Source organism: Sorghum bicolor, chromosome 1 (genome assembly GCF_000003195.3).
Source record: "Sorghum bicolor cultivar BTx623 chromosome 1, Sorghum_bicolor_NCBIv3, whole genome shotgun sequence".
NCBI classification, from domain to species: domain Eukaryota; kingdom Viridiplantae; phylum Streptophyta; class Magnoliopsida; order Poales; family Poaceae; genus Sorghum; species Sorghum bicolor.
Genome location: NC_012870.2, coordinates 78,584,683 through 78,601,751, shown reverse-complemented (window position 1 = coordinate 78,601,751; position 17,069 = coordinate 78,584,683). Strand labels below are relative to the sequence as shown.

The following is a 17,069-nucleotide window of genomic DNA, read 5'->3' as shown; positions in this document are numbered from 1 at the left end:
GAATATATACTGTTTATTAGTGATACCTAGGCAAACAGTTAAAATCTATAATATTTTTTTCTTCTTAGATTAGAAAGACAAAAAGATTGAACTACATGAGATGTTTATATCTAATAAATATCTATGAAATAATTTTAAATTTTATTGATATCATGGGCGACCCGTGGGTACCCGTGACCTGAATGGGCATGGGTTTGGGCACAAAACTAAACCCGTGATGGGTCATGGGTTTTTTAACGGACAAATTTTATTTTCGCGGGCATGGGTTTGGGATGGCAAAACCCAGCGAGTTTGTACCCGTTGCCATCTCTAATCCAAACTATGAAACAAATGTACTTAGAACTGGACCATATAGAACACTCACCCATGTTATTATATGTCAGCCAACCCACATAATGTTTGAATAATCCATCACTTATACAAGATCTAAAAAGATGATAGGTTATTTAGGGTTGATGTAAATGCACATTTGATGTAAGAATTATCACTCCTTAATAGTAATTACTCCCTTATTACAAGATGTTTTAGTTTTTCTATATACATAACTATTGCTTTGCATTTTGAGTTATAATCTATACTGTGACATCATGATTTCGTTGGATTTGGAACTATAATCCACATTATTATTATTAAGACAACTCAAAAAAAATGAGATCCCTTGAAAGCCTGCAATTAAGAAAGTTTTCACTATTTTTATCACGGGAAATAAAGATCGGGCAACTGAAAACTTTGGAGGATCTGCATCCGACCCAAGCCGACCGCATCGAGCTCCACCAGTGAAGACAGGCCCGCCGGCAGCCGTGCTCGGGACGCCGCCGACGCGCGGACTACACCACTGCAACTTCGGACTTCCACCCCAGGGCGCCTGCCCGTAACCTACCCAAGCACGGCCCCGCCATGCGCGCGGAGTTCTCCCAGATCAGCGCCTTAACCGCCGCGGCCGCGCACGTCCTCTGCTTTGCGGGCCTTGCTGCCGCCCACGCCCTCGCTGGCCGCGGCGCGCTCGTCTCCGATCCCGCGCTCGCCCTCCGCCTTGTTGTGGTATTTTCACTCCCCCTCCCCGCCTCCCGTCCCCTCACCTCGCCGATGCCGGCGGCGTAAACATATCTTCTGTCTCCCCATCTCTCCTTCCGACCCGAACTGATCATTTTTCTCCTTCACTTAGGTTTGTGAAGCGCCCATAGTCATCGCAGTGTTCAGCTACCTCCGGCGTGATACCCAAAGCTGCTCGGTATGGCGCGCGTGCAACCTGTTCGATTCATTGTCGCTTTAAATTTTTGGTTCAACGATGGGGGTCATCAGGTTTTCTTTGCTTTCAGTTTTTCAAGGCTGTTGCGAGAGGATTGATCGGCTTGCCTGTGGGTTGGTTCTATATCTTAACTTAGATTGCGTTCTTACTTTGATACATTGCTGTATGTATGAATGTGAAGCCTAAAACGAACAGCTCCATGCTGCAGATCTGAACCAGTAGTTAGGCTTGTTTAGATTTGAAATTTTTTTGGATTTCGCTACTATAGCACTTTCGTTTGTTTGTGACAAATATTATCCAATTATGGACTAACTAAGATCAAAAGATTCGTCTCACGATTTACAGCTAAACTGTGTAATTAGTTTTGTTTTTCATCTATATTTAATGCTTCATGCATATGCCGCAAGATTCGATGTGACGGGGAATCTTGAAAACTTTTTTGTTTTTGTGGTGAACTAAACAAGGCCTTAGTATTATCAGCGTGTTGGAATAACAGTAAAAATGCTGGTTCGGTTTCATAGGACAACAGTCAAACTGTTAGTTATGAGTTATCTAAGATCTGTTTATTTTCCTCGTTTCATTTCCTTGATCTTACTGCACATCTTTTCCCCACCCATGCCAGGAGCGTTCCTTAATGCATTTGGAGCAATCGTTCTTGGTGCACCTGTTGGAATCAAGTAAGTTATATTCAGAAAGGATTTAGCCTGACTTTTACTTGATGAGTAGGAGGAATCGTGACTAAGATTGGTGTCTGTAGTTCTTTGCTCTATACTCTATCTTGCATCTGATTTTAGTAAAGTAAGCCATGATATTTCAATTTACAAGTACTAATAGTTCTTTATTTGATTGAATTATGCATTTGCAGATACTGGATAGCTACTATTTATTGGTCGCTTGCCATGTCCTTGTTAACGGTAAGTGCCATTTTCACTGATTTTGTAGCACAAAACTGAGCAACTGAGCACTTGATACTTGAGTACAGTGAGACTGGCATTGTTGCCACTGGCAACAACCAGTAATGTCCTGTACTCATAAGTTGCCACTTTGCATTTACTGCATAACTTCAGCAATTGAGGCAGGCAAGACTAATTTTATTATATTTCAGTTTGTTCCTGCAGCATGTGTCTTTGGAACATCCAAGATTGATTGGCAGAATGTGCTTTCTCACTCCATGTATGTTCCAGACTCGTAAACTTTTGAATGGTAGAGGTTCATCCAGTGGACATATTTCTTTATTTTGTATCATCCACAACTGTACCATGATATTTCATTGTCTTTGTACATGTCAGTTATTTCACACCAATTGATGTCGAGAACTACATGATATCTGCACCTTGTCATGGAGCTGTGCTAGGAGCATGGCTTGGTGCTTGGCCTATGCCCCTTGACTGGGAGAGACCCTGGCAGGTAGATATACCGTCTTTGAAACTCAAGTACTAGTATGTTGCCAGTTTTTACACATGAGAAAGCTAGATCAAATGGATATGTTTTTTTTTTGTGAGTGGTCATATGGATATGTTTGTGCACACTCGGTGGTTAACATGTCACTAAATAGCTCTATGGAACATACTTATATTTTGGTCTGACTGGTGTAAACATATGGGTATCACAAACATGGCCAGACATTAAATAAGAGAATTACCTGCCACAATTTGTATATTCCCTTTGGAATTCTTGGATCAAAGGCCCAGCCCAGCTTTATTAGAAAGCGTATGAAGAACCCCTGATCCCCACTGGGATTGCCAGTTTACATATGAGGCGCAAAGATAAAAGGTGGGCTGGTCACAACGCCAGGACCCCACAGCAAAGACCACTCTACTACCAGCATCTAAAACCTCAACCCACTAAAACATGTTCCCTTGGGAATTGGGTGTGATCCTCATTTCGTGACTGAATTTTTGAGAACCGCAAACCCGCTACATGGAATTCATTGGTTTGCTTGTCATGCTGTTGAGTGTTTTTGCTTTTATAACTCTCAATATCCTGATGTCCTGTTTGTGAGTTTAACTCATCTCATATGCTTAATCATAGATCTTAACTTCAAGTGTCATATTGATGATGATTCCTTTGCTGGGCCTTATGACTGATAACTACTATTCTGTTTCTTTGATCTGCCATAGGAATGGCCAATCTGTGTCACTTATGGCGCAGTTGCTGGGTATTTGGTTGGAATGTCAGTGTCATTGGTCCTAATAGCTGTTCATAAGAGAAGGGTTCGTGCAAAAACAGACTAGCCTGTGGATGATGAGTGCAGCCGTCCCTTTTTCTCTCTCCATTTTTTCCTGGTTAGATGTGATATATGACTATTGACTAATCGAAGAGCCCTGTAGTGCCCATTTTGTTCATCCCACAAAGCAATGTATTTGCTGATAAGCTTTCTTGTTAGTGTGAGTACTGATTGTTTTCAATATATAGCTTCATCCAGGTTGACATTGTTCTCATCTTTTGAAGCGTTTTTGCACCTGTACATTGTAAGGACTGCAGCTCAGTTTTCCATAGAGAGTTGGGAGGTTTATTATTACTTTAAAATGCTTGTTTGCACGTTTGTTCAGAGAGGGTATGTTGCACAAAGCTACCCACTCTATTGCATATTCTATTTTATGATGAATAAACGAAACTTCCCTAACGTGTCGTTGTATTTTTCATCTATGTTTTTCCCTATACAAAAGTAAATAAATACAAAACATGCTGCACAAAATTCGTTCAAAATCACCGCGTGCTAAACGAAAAATCGGCATCAGCGATGTCAATGTCGATGGCGGTGGACGAGGCCGCCCTCTTCCTCTCTGGGTCAAGCCTGTGCAGCCGCTGGTGGTCGGCCACCGGGTACATGTCCCCGAGCTCCTGCCCCCGACCCCTTCCCGGAGACGTCGGGGCGCTCTGCGGCTCCTCCGACCGGCCCTTGTACTTGTGGAGCAGGTGCACCGGCGAGTTGCCCCGGCTCGGCGACGTGGCGCGGCTGTGGCTCGGCGTCGTGTCGGCGCTCATCAGCCCGTCGAGGTAACCTTTCGCCTCCCGCTGCTTCACATTGTCCTTGGCCGTCTTGCGCCACTTCATCACCGCCTTGGCCGTCTGCTCCTCGAAGATGGTCTTCTTCATGTGAGACCCCATCTGTGTGACGAGCGCGTAGAGCGGGAAGGTGATGTAGCTGCAGAGGACCTGAAGAGCCACACCCACTACAACTTTCATGATGGTCAGGCCCATCTGCTCATGGTAGCATTTCTTCAAGTCTGGGGTGAGCTGTGCGTGCAACAGCCAAAGGGAGTTGTTGGACAGTTAGATCATTCTGCTGCAGTGACTGGATGAACAAAGCAATCGATCGAGGATCTTTAAACAAAAAGGCAAGGCTAGGCAACCTACCAGTGTCCACACGAAATGCGCCATCTGGAAGGCGTTCTGGAAGAGCGTGAGGTGGATGAGGAAGAGGACCCAGCGAGGGCGGTTGAACCAGAAGAACCTGTCACTTGGCTCCACCGCAGGCGCCCCCTTGATCACCGTCGCCTTGTCCTGTATCTCGTTGGCCATCTCCATGATGACAACCTCCAGCTTGGTCCCAACCAACAAGAGTATCTGAAACAGCGACGTCTTTGCTTATATACTGTACGTATATTCCAAGGCAGGTAGTTTGAGTAGGCTCTTTGTTTATTTTTTGGAATGACCAATTGGCTCTTTGTTTGAGCCAACAGAGAGGGAGGGAATTTGCTCTAAAGAAACAACAGAGAGGGAGTCAACACTTACAACGAGCGGGACAAAAGAGATCCAGATAAGCGTGCCGAGTCCTGCGCATATGACAAGGGTTTTTGCAGAATGATGGTGGTTATTACAAGACCAAATCAAAGCCTGTGGTTTCAACAGAACAGCTATGATTAGGATGACAGGTACCTTCGATATCGAGGAGGAGGATGAAGATGGCGACGAACCACAGCGGGAGACTGCATATATGGAAAGCCAGCCAAATGTCAAGTTTGTCCAAGGACGAACATCATAAGTTCATTACATGCAGAACCCTACCTGGATTAGGTAGTATTCCCTCGTTCTGAATTGTACTCCGTATTTAGAACAAAGGGAGTACGTAACTAAAAAAAGTCAAAAACGACTTGTAATTTGCGACAGGGAGAGTACCAAAGAGGCATGCATACCTTATGCCAACGACGACTTTGAAGTCGTCCTCCAAGGACCGCTTGATGTACTGTTGGAAATTGAACTTAGCGTTGGGCGACAGATGATACTGCAGACAAGGAAACATATATCGTCATGCAATGAGTAACTCTTCTAGCATCAAAAGCTAGCTCAAATCACCACATAGATCAGCAGCAGTTGCAATTAGGAGGTGTTCGATCAGTACATTGATGAATCCTTGCCGCATGGTCAGGTAATCCACCTTGGTCACCGACGCGAAGAACTGCCTGAAGAATCCCACCTGCAGCGGGGAACATTCAGGTCAACGAGGCACGTTAAACCTGCTGGAATGCAAGAACTGACAATCCGGAGCTCAGGTGCGTGATCTATTGAACTCACAATCCATCTGACTCCAGGAGTGCTCGAGAGGCCCAGGTGCCGCTTCACGAACGATGTTTGGTGCGTGAATCGGAATCGTGAAGGATCTGCAATGAAAGAACCTGTGAGCTTCACTCTGCTCACACATGCATGCTTCAATCATCCGAGGAAAAATACACAGATGGTTCTTCAGCATAGCTAATATTAGCTAGCTACCTATTATCTAGGAGGATGTCTAGATACACAGCTAATTGATAAGATTAAGTTATTGATCCACCTATGAGCTACTACTTCCTCTGTCACTAAATAAATAGATTCCTACAGTTATCTTAAGTCAAAAAATTTTAACTTTAACCAAATTTATAAAAAAATGTTAAGATTTATGATATCTAATCAGTATCATTAGATTTACCATAGAATATATTTTTATAAAATACTAATTTTATATCATACATATTGTTAATTTTTTCTATAAATTTAGTCAAACTTACACGGATTCTAGAAATCAATTTATTCAAGGACAAAGGGAGTATTATCTAATTTGGTCTGACTAATGAGATAGTTGTTATCTAGAGGTCCAGCTAATAATTAGCCAGTCTATTATCTATACCTATTTGGATGAAAAAATAATTATTAGCAGATAGTTACTATCATGAGCCTTTTTCTTACCGTTTGCGAATTGATATTCCACCGAGTTGGTCTCCAATTCCCATTTCTTCCATTTTCTCATCTGCACGCGAGAAGATGTAATTAGTATTTTCTAACTGTGATATAACTGCCTATTTTTAACTGCAACGGAGTCAAAGCTGATAAACATGCTTCCTTTTTTTTTGAGCGAAATGTCTGTCGTAAATAATATTTGACACCGTTGTTTTTTTAGGTCTAGCAATAAGTTTGACTACTTTTTTTATTCAAAATATAGTTATAATATCTAATAAGTAGGAGTACGAGATCATAGAACACTACTAGAGAGAGAAAAGAAAATTCAGATTTTGATTAAAGCCTTAAAGGTCAATACTCTGACCGGATCGATCGGAGAGAGCAAGTGAGTGTTGTTTTTCTTCGTTAGATGCATATAGGGACACGTGTGCAACAGTCTTCTGTTGCATACATATCCCACGTGCATCCAACGGTGATGTACATGGGCCACATGATTTTGATTAGGGGTAAATTTTAAGGGTTCAATGTAGTAGCAACTAATAATATGGTTCGGATGCTTGGCCTGTGCTTACTTTCAGACGCCCTAACGCCATGGTGGCGACGCTGTAAGAGATATGGAACACCGCAAGCACAAAGATGAAGATGTGCAGCTGGTGGACACCGTTCGTGGAGATGAGGGACACCTTGCCCTGCACGCGGAAACAAAATCGTTATTCATCTCATATGTCCCCGTCCAATAAACTCTTTATCATTCCTAATTTATAGGATTAAAAATTTTACAGAAAAAAAATAACCTCCAACGACCTTTTTGATTGAGTCTTCAAATATAAACATTCTCTATTTCGAATTTCTTCAAATATATCCAAGGATAAAGAGAGAAAATGATTCTATAAAATGTGAACAAGATATAGAAACGTCGTTGGAGTGTGCAAAGATATAAAAAAACGGTTTTATCCAAATGAGTTTCTAAATAGTACTCCTTCATAATTTAGATGGAGATGCTGTCATCACCATCGCACCGGACATGCATGCAGCTTAATGATAGCTTGTTGCGTCGCAATTGCAATGGTGGGCGGGGCCTCACTTGTTTATCGCAGTAGTCGTCTGTCGCAGCCGCGCCGGCCAAGAACCGACGGTGGTGGCCGTATTCTTCTCCAGAGTACGGCGAGTACCAGAGGAGCCTCCGGCGGGCATCGCCGCCGCTCTCGCTGTCGTCGTCTTTCTGCGCCTTGCACGGCAGCATGATGTTGCCGGCCTTGGTGGGGATACATATCTTGGAGATGGGCGTCTGCCCCACGGCGAGGAGCAGCGAGATGAAGCCCATCAGCATCAACTCTGCACGCAAGGCAACCAAGAATCAGCAAAAGGACAAGAGGTGCCGGCACAAGAACTAAACTAGTAATTAAGAACCCTAAGGTTGTGTGTTCTGACTTTTGAGTGTCTAAATTTTATTGCTATATATGGCTAATACTAGCTAGTAGCATTATTGAAGAACTACTCATATAAAAAAGGTCTTTGTTTATGCATGCGCAGGCATGCAGGTACCAACTGAATTCTGAAATGAAGTCAGATCTGAAAACCCGGGAATGTAACGGATTCTGGTGACGACCACAACCATCATGTGCGAGATGGCGATAATAGAGTGGTGTGGACTTTGGCTGTGGGTGAAGAGATGATGGGAGCAGCTCACCTGCTTTGATCTTCTCCAGCGCCTCCCGCATGGCCTTCTTCTGCCTCGTATGGAACCACTGCACTCATGCAAAGGCGACAGGTAGGCAGCAGTCAGATACCCAAATCAAAGCTCAGCTTCTTGCCCAACGTTAAGCAGGCACGCATGCGAAATGAACGTACGTGGCCGAGCTTGTGGAGGCCGTGCTCCATGGCGACGGAGACGAGCACGATGACGGCGCACACGACCGCTACCGCCCACGTCGGCGTCGACGGCAGGTCCCGGCCGCCCCCGCCCCCCGCCATGCCGTCGCTAGCTAGTAGCTTCTCCTGGAGACCTGGAGCAAAGCGAAGCGAACCGACAAGCAGGCCGCGGCGGAGCTCGGGGGTAGTAGCTGCCTGCTGGCTGCTGTGGTGCGCGCTCTCTCGCGCCAGGCACGCACGCACAACGCACGCACGTCTCTTGCCTCTCGAGCGATCGAGCGGAGCAACCGAGTGGGAGGCTGGGAGCTGCAGGCGTTTTTTTATCGGCGCGGCAGTGGGGCGGCCGCGTCAAAGCGCGTGGCCGGCCGGCCACGGCCAGACAAGGAAAGGGGAGGATCAAAGTGGAGGATTTTGGCTCGGGAGCACCGGAGGAACCGGGCGTCTTTTTCTACCGCCCCTGCGCTGCGCCCGTTGTGGGCTCGGCAGTGGACTGCGGGGTGGTTGGTTGGTCGGCTGGCTGGCCTAGACGACCACGTACGCGCGCGACGCGAGCTATGTTGTTGTGATTATTTGCGAGTGCTCGGCCGGCAGGCAGACACACGGGGGGTCCCAACTGGCCTTCATTCCTTAGCGATAATTCTTACTAGCTTGTTGCAGCCGCCTCGTGGGCAGCGGCCACCAGCTAGCTTAGCTAGCAGGACAAAAAATAACGAGAAAACGGGCCGGGACGGGACGCCAGCGGCGTCGACGGGGTAAACGACGGAGTTCGCTTTTTCGGTTGCTAGGTGACGTGACGCCATGGCCGCGATGGCGACGGATGGGCCGGCCGTGGCCAATGCGAGTGATCCATCCATGGATCCACGTCTCCGTGTGCGTCCGTCGTCCACGGTGCGGCGTCTCTACCACGCGCCTTCAGGTACTTTTTGTGCCCTGCACGGTAAATAGCCACACACCACTCCCTCGATCGGTCGGGAGAAAATGGTAGCATGATAAGAAGCCGTCTCCACTCTCCACAACGTGGTGGAATTCCACAGCAAAAGTAGTTCCCTTTTAAGTCAAAGCACTTTAAATCTAATCAAGCTTATTACATAGAAAAAAAAAACTATTACTACGTTAAAGAGCTGCAAGTTCACTCTTTTTTGTCGCGTGCATTCTAGCATGCTCTCATTCACAAAATTTAATGTCTGCAATAATATACACTACTGGATCCGGCTTCTTTGCCGAGAGCCGCGAGCCCTCGGCAAAGGCCTAAAAGCCCTCGGCAAAGGCTTTGCCGAGAGCCTGCCACGTGGCTCTCGGCAAAGAGCTCTCGGCAAAGAAGCTCTCGGCAAAGAATTCTTTGCCGAGAGCCACGTGGCAGGCTCTCGGCAAAGACTTTGCCGAGGGCCAGAAACGCCCTCGGCAAAGCCTACGGCGCCATCGAAAAACGTCAATATTGACGTCGTCTTTGCCGAGAGCCATGCTGGCAGGCTCTCGGCAAAGAACCCCTTTGCCGAGAGCCAGACAGCCAGGCTCTCAGCAAAGCTGTAGTTCTTCTGAACCCGGCTTTCTATCTTTGCCGAGTGCCAGCCATCCATGCTCTCGGCAAAGCTGGGAATTTAGTTTTTTTTCTGTTTTTTCTCTGTTTTTTACATGCACAGCCACATATGTATATATATATCACAAATCCCTTTGTCTATATCACAATCCACATATATATCACACATGAAACATATCGAAGTCCACAGATATCACAAATCCACATAGATATGACAAATCTAACATTACGTCCAACATAAACCATAAGTCACCACAAGTTCATAATATAAACCACAAGTCCACATGAATATCACTCCTCGAAGTCGCTAGCGCCTCACCCCTAGTGCTGTGACTCTGACCCGTCGTCGTCGTGGCCTCCGTCGTGTCCCGAGCCTCCATCTGGCCAAGCCGACCAGGGTGAGTGCCCCCCAGGGTGTGGAGAGCTCGCACCTGCCCACGGCGCCCACATGGCCTGCCCTGGCACCGACGGGTACGGGTACGAGTACCCGGGGCGCGGAGGAGGGCTGCCGGACAACCCGGGGTGGCCGTGCTGCGGATGGGCACCAGGCCACGTGTGCTGCGTACTTGGGTGGCCATAAGTAGTAACCTGCCACCCACTCCCTGGAGAAGGGGTCGGGTTCGAACCCCACGACTGATGCTACATAATATAAAAGCGAACTCATTAGTATCTGCAGGACGGCCGCACAAGCCAAAGCAATAGACAAACATATATACACTCACCGGACTGCCTGCAGGGGCAGGAACAGGGGGTGGAACAGGGGGTGGAGCGAAGAGTGAGGCAGGCAGCGGAGGCGCTGTAGAGCTCTGGATGGACTGGAAGTATCCGACTAGGTCCGAGATCTGACGCTGCGTGTGCTGCTGCTGTGCCTCCATGTGGCGCCGATGGGCCTCGTCTCTGGCCGCCAGCGCGGCCGCCAGCTCTCGCCGATGAGCCTCCTGCAGCTCGTCCTGCCTGGCCCGCAACTCCTCTAGCTGCGACTGCAATATTACACCCGCAATGGTTAAACAATGCAAAAGGAGATGTATATATGTAAAAATAATGGACGATGGATAAAGCTGTAGTTACCTGCATCGTAGCTATCTGCTGCACGGAGCTCGGCTGACGAGGCCGTATGGGGACGTCGGAGGTCGAGCTGCTCCCCTGCCGAACCTCGCGGAGCGTGGGTACGGTGGCCGGGTTGATTGCGCTGTGGGCAATCATGTACCGGCCGTGCTGCTTCCCTCCTCCCGTCCTCATGAGCAAGTCCGTGTGTATCCGTTTTGACCCTTTAGCAACAGGGCAGTTTTCTTTTTGAGTTCTTACAGTCACTACAGGGACACAGCATCCGTTTTGACCCTTTAGCAACAGCCGGGTCAAATGCTTCATTCACGAAATGTTCCACCCCCCTAATCCATTCATCACTCTTACTTGCAAAGCCCGTGTACATCCAGTCACGGTTAGCCATCCTCTGTCATATACATGTGTAAGCGAGTAATAAAACCAACAATTGCATCTACATGACGTTCCTACCTTCTAATAGGTGAAGGATATGTCCTAATCCCACCCGTGGATGCGTAGACGGGTTAGCTTCTATGTTCTACTCCCGTCCGAGTCAGAATTTCGGCAGCACCTCCCAGCTGTTCTCCCGATACACGTCCTAGCAAGGAGAGTGTGTATCCGGACTTCCGGAGAACAACGGGGAGGTGCTGCCGAAACTCCGACTCGGACGGGAGCAAAACATGGAAGCTAACCATCTACGCATCCACAGGCTGTCCAAAAAACATGGACAATCCAAAACAGATACGGCCGACGAATATGCACAGACACGCATACCAACGGCCGTATCTCTTTCGGACGGGAGACGCCTAATTGGGTTACGCGACCTACGTATGACAACGATAAGGGAGGGAGGTTAATTATACCTAAGGTGGCGGTGAAGAAAGGCTACTGGCGCAGTGGCGAGACGGTGCAGTGGCGAGGTGGTGCTGTGCCAAGGTGCTCCGAGTCCCCTCCGACAGGTCCTGATCTGCAAAATAAGAAAAACAACACTATAAGTACAAAATTTCGGCAGAACCTCCCCTGCACGGGGAGGTTTCCAAAACCTGCAAAAAAAGCCGACTCGATGGCCGACAACACATATATGGCACGAAGGCCACACATCCAAGCAAATTTTAAATTAAAGAAAGGCGCATTGCAACAAATACTCATCAAAGTGGCTTCTGCACCTTTGATAAACTACAATTTACATAGTAGCTTTAAACTGAAGTTCCATAACATGTAGAAACTATCATACAAGATACTTTCATAAAGATATATAGATAAACCTTGCTAAAAAAATCAGTACAAGATACTTTCATGGAAGAGGATGATTTATGTCACATTATGCAGGAGCATAGTTTGCAGAACATGTTTACTCTCCTAAATCAGTACATTGTCCCATTATTTATGCTAGACAAGACAATAGTGAATCAGGTAATCAACCATTTTAACAATTTTGAAATGAGGTACTGGACTAGTGGACTTGGTAACAGAATATTATATAAAGCAATGGTTTTTTATTTCTAAGATACATATAAAACATACAAAGACTAATCCACATGCCTGATCTATACAAAAAATTGTCACACCCAGGAGGAAAACCTGCTAAAGCACCTGCAGCTTTATAGAGTGGACCCTAAAATTTGTGGCATGCCAAGGTTGACTACTAAACAAGTTCAACAATGTGATCTTGATGGTAAATCTGGACACCAGACTCAGTAAGGGGTACTCTGCAGGCAGGCTTGTTGAATTAATTCAGACCAAATACGAATCTGGACACCTGACTGCCACTCAGTAAGGGGTACTCTGCAGGCAGGCTTCTTGAACAGAGGAGTAATTGATTGGAGTATATCGTTTTGCCTGTGTTTCTCATGGATACCCTAATAAACTCGCTAGTAAAACCAATTGTTCTGAAACTATCTGAACTTGGCAGGACTACTTGCAGGCTAAACCAACCTTGCAGGCTAAACCTGACCTGACCCCCGCGGGCGTCTGCTGCTGCTGCTGTAGGTACCTAGCTACGGACATTGAAGGCACATAAACTATTCCATTAACTATTCCGGTTGGCCGGCCGGTAACATTGAAGGCGAGCTCCGGCCGACGCACGCGGCGAAACAGATCGACCCGGATCCGTGGCTCAGGAGGGCACGCAGACAGAAGAAATCAGCGGGCGGGATGGGCATACCTGGTGCGTCCTCGTCGCCGGCGAAGGGAAGACCCGACGAAGACCTGGACAGCAGGGACGGGGTGGAGGCGCCGGCGGCGGCGGCCGCCCAGTCGACGCCACCAGAGAGCAGCGTTGAGGCGGCGGCGGCGCGTGGGGTAGGGGAGGGGCGGGCTAGGGGCAGGGGAGGGGCAGGGGAGGGGGCGGTGTCGGCCGGCGGCGGCGGATTTGGGCGGAGGCGGCGGCGCACGGCGTCCTGCGTCTCAGGGGCGCGTCCTGCGCTGTGCGAGCACGGGTGTTTTAGGGCAGCACGGAGTCGTTCCTTTTTTTTTCAAGAAAATACCCTTTGCCGAAAGCTGAAAAGCAGAACCTTTGCCGAGGGCCGGACAGCCCGGCTCTCGGCAAAGAACTGCTGACTTTTTTTATTTTTTTTAATTTAGAGCTGAGTTTTTTTTGTGTCATTGTGACCCAATTTCTAAATATATTTTAAAATTTGGCATTAATTTGACTTTTTTTGCTATATTTAACTAATTAATCTTGTTTCTTTAAATTTTTTCACATAATTCAAATTTCAACTACAGGTACATGAAATATTAGAACTCAATGATTCGAAAAATGATAGTCAAGATATTTGGTGTACGTTGAGGTCGTATCGACAACCACACATGAAGTCTCAACCCTCTCGCTGACATAACATGTCAAGGAATACGAGGGAAAAGTGACTTATAATTATATAAATTCCAAATGAAGTTCAAAAATCACAAAACTTGGCGACGTGTCGTGTTATCACATGTGTAGACTGTGGTAAAAAATTCATAAGGTTCCGAGCAAGTTGCGACACCGGATGTCTAAAACCCAAACATCTCCACATGTGATCAAATGTGATCACATGCGGGGATGTTTAGGTTTTGATATCCGGTATCGCAACTTCCTCAAAACTTTATGAATTTTTTATCACACCTTACACATGCGATAACACAACATGTCGCCAAGTTTCATGATTTTTGGGCTTCATTTGGAAATTATATAATTAAAAAACACTTTTACAACACATGGATGATCATGTTTTGTATACAAGAAATTCAAAGTTTTGGGTGAGTTTATGGATACAACCTCAAAATGCACTCTCAAACATGAATATCATTTTTTGAATGGCTATATTTTATTACTTCATGTTCCTACAGTTCAAATTTACTTTTTCGAGAAAAATACAAAGAAAATAATTTAATTGATAAAATATAGCAAAATGTTAGAAAAAGCTATCAAATTTGAACATATGCTTGTATACAATATGCAAGGGTTAAAGAAAAAGATTGGGTCCAAAACAAAAAAAAATATCATTTCTCTTTGCCGAGGGTCAGTGCTGGCTCTCGGCAAAGGGGCTCTTTGCCGAGAGCCAGCATGGCAGCGCTCGGCAAAGGTTATTCTTTGCCGAGAGCCTAACGGCGTCGCTATCGGCAAAGATGACGACAACGGAAGTCGTCCCCTCTGCGCCTCCTTTGCCGAGAGCTTGTCTTTGCCGAGGTCAAGCTCTCGGCAAATCTTTCCTTTGCCGAAAGCCTTACTTTGCCGAGAGCTGAGCTATCGGCAAAGAATCTTTGCCGAGGGTCCCTTTTGGCTGTAGGCAAAGGCTGTCTTTGCCGAGGGCCGGCTCTCGGCAAAGCTGGGCCCTCGGCAAAGCTCCTGTTTCCTGTAGTGATAAACCGCTAATCATGTACTCTGTAGTTGTGTGTATCAGTCTAGGCTTACAACGACGTTGTTAACGCATGCTTTCTTCTTAATAAAAAACCGTACTTATCACGTTCAGATCATTACTTATGATATCAAGTAAGTATTACTATGTTTTCTTCACTGAATATATTTTAATAATATCACATAGATTTATGTAATTATTATCATCATTTTAAGAACATTTAAACTTTAAATGATAATTTGACTATGGATAGGATTAGAAATGTAACGTAACATTTTGAGGACGGGGACGGGAGTCACCAAACCTCTCGAACCCCCGTTGATCGCCGAAGCCGACTCAATAAATAGACGCGATAAAAAATCAGATGATTTACAGATGAGCGGGCCACATAATCAGTCTAGATACGTGGTAGATTTTACCATGTCAATCGATGTAACACCCCAACCTTTTTCTTAATTTTAATGAATAATCATGATGCTAATAGTCATCAATTAAAAAAAGCTAAAAACAAACGGGTTAATTTTTTCCCATCTCATGACACTGACCAATAAACTAGATCAGTATAATTGTATAAAGAATATAGAGTGGTGCTTGACTATGTTAACAACAAACAAATATGTTACAATCGACCGGAGCCAAACGGCACCTCTAGATTTTGGGATTCATCAGCTGCCTAATTACCATCCATCACATATATAATTTCACTTCTGCACAATTCCACTTGCAATTACCACATTTCAATTATTTTCAAAGCCACATGAGGCCACAAAGAACCCATACATAATACTCCTTCCATACTAAATTATAAGTCATTCTAAAAATTTTGAAGGGTCAAAGCATCTCAAGTTTATCAAATTTATATGATAAGATAAAAATATTTATGATACCAGCTAAGTATCGTTACGTTCTTTATTAATTATATTTTTATATTATATCTATTTTATGTCATAAATCTTTATAATTTTTATATAATTTTGATCAAACTTGAAATATTTTGACTCTCCAAGATTTTTGGAGTGACTTATAATTTGGGATGAGGAAGGTAGCATGTGCAGCTACACCAAATACACCGATTAAGTTCCAAGTCTCCATCCCTGCCACAACTCCTAGTCAATCCATAGTAAAACCATGCCAGGAGGAAAGCCAATTAACAGTGGACAATCACCATGGGGAAGTAGTAGGACCGTAGGAAGAAGGAAACAAATGGGAGAGAAGCCTCGAGGAAGCCTAAGAACCTCTTTATAACTATAGAGCACCTAAAGAGGGGAATCAATGCAAGAAAATAAGTAAACATTTTTCATGAAAAAAAATCTCTAAGCCGCTATTTTTAACTTCACAGTGAAAATATTGAGCGTTACAACTGCCGAAGGAGACTCTGGGGCATCTACGTGCATGCGTGCGCTGTGCTGTGATGAAAAAAATAGAATTACGAAAAAAAAAAGTCAATATTTATGGTATCAACTATGTTTTCTTTAATCTGACTAAGGATAGGATTAGAATCATACCATAACATTTTGTGGACGGAAACGGTAGTCAGTAGTGACCAGACCTCTCGCATCACCGTTGACTGTCAAAGCCGACTCATCAGTAATAATAAACACGATAAAAGGTCAGACAAGTTAGTTCACTAAGCCTGTTCGCTTGGAATTCTAGCTGCGTGGTGGAATTTTACCACGTCTCTCGAACGTTGACTGCCTAAGGCGACTCGGTGTGTAATCCGGAGCTTCCGCTACGACTATGATTCGCAGCTTGTGCGCGCGCTGTGCTGTCATTGTGAAGGAGCCAGGAGCCAAAGCATCCACACGGGAAATAAACAAAAACTATCAGCACAGTACGACACAAAGGCCCGCCCCAGACCCGATCAACGGCCGAGTACTACGTGATGGCGAACAGTGCCTGCCCCCTAGCCTACCGGCACGTACTAGGACTAGGCGAGTCATCAGGCAAGTGGAGCGGAGGTGGAGCCCTCGATAGCTGCGCGCAATAAGAAGCAAGAACCTGCCCGGCGCATGCGCCTGTGGTGCTCGTTCGTTCGTGAACGCGTCGGGCTGCGGGCCGCAGGACCAGTGGACCACGCACGCCGGCGGCGAGGTCTGACCCGTTCCTCCTCCAGGTCCCGGCCGACGACGAGGGGTCGTCGCGCGGGATATTTCGCAAGTGACAAGTCAATGGCGGGCTGCATGTGCATGTCTGTCCGTCCCGCTCTGTCGGGGCGGCCCCGGCCGCCAAAGTCGCCGCACGTACGCATCGGCATCGTCCTCGTTGTCCTTTTTACAGTAGTACTACTTCTCAACGGAGCCTCCGTAGTGCGTGCTTATCCCCTACCTCTCTCTAGCTGGAGTGCGGATTACTACCTCATTGGGAAAGCTAAGCCCCG

At 46.0% G+C, this 17,069-nt stretch overlaps 3 protein-coding genes across 3 annotated transcripts; 1 reads left to right on the top strand and 2 right to left on the bottom strand.

Annotated features, from left to right (window-relative positions):
* On the top strand, window positions 730-3,778 carry LOC8085693 (phosphatidylinositol-glycan biosynthesis class F protein). The gene is made up of 8 exons (XM_002468540.2): window positions 730-1,041; window positions 1,166-1,231; window positions 1,320-1,362; window positions 1,872-1,926; window positions 2,115-2,163; window positions 2,355-2,422; window positions 2,539-2,656; window positions 3,370-3,778. The coding sequence occupies exons 1-8, from the start codon at window positions 898-900 to the stop codon at window positions 3,481-3,483; spliced, it is 657 nt and encodes a 218-aa protein (XP_002468585.1). The 5' UTR covers window positions 730-897; the 3' UTR covers window positions 3,484-3,778.
* On the bottom strand, window positions 3,739-8,643 carry LOC8061439 (protein MLO). The gene is made up of 12 exons (XM_002465889.2): window positions 8,258-8,643; window positions 8,097-8,154; window positions 7,491-7,741; window positions 6,979-7,095; window positions 6,416-6,476; window positions 5,768-5,853; window positions 5,595-5,669; window positions 5,389-5,477; window positions 5,132-5,181; window positions 4,988-5,028; window positions 4,610-4,819; window positions 3,739-4,489 (listed from the first exon to the last, which is right to left on the bottom strand). Exons 1-12 carry the CDS (start codon window positions 8,378-8,380, stop codon window positions 3,959-3,961), a joined length of 1,692 nt encoding a protein of 563 aa, XP_002465934.1. The 5' UTR covers window positions 8,381-8,643; the 3' UTR covers window positions 3,739-3,958.
* Window positions 9,955-11,362, bottom strand: LOC110431882 (WW domain-binding protein 11-like). The gene is made up of 3 exons (XM_021451620.1): window positions 10,884-11,362; window positions 10,538-10,795; window positions 9,955-10,454 (listed from the first exon to the last, which is right to left on the bottom strand). The coding sequence occupies exons 1-3, from the start codon at window positions 11,181-11,183 to the stop codon at window positions 10,137-10,139; spliced, it is 876 nt and encodes a 291-aa protein (XP_021307295.1). The 5' UTR covers window positions 11,184-11,362; the 3' UTR covers window positions 9,955-10,136.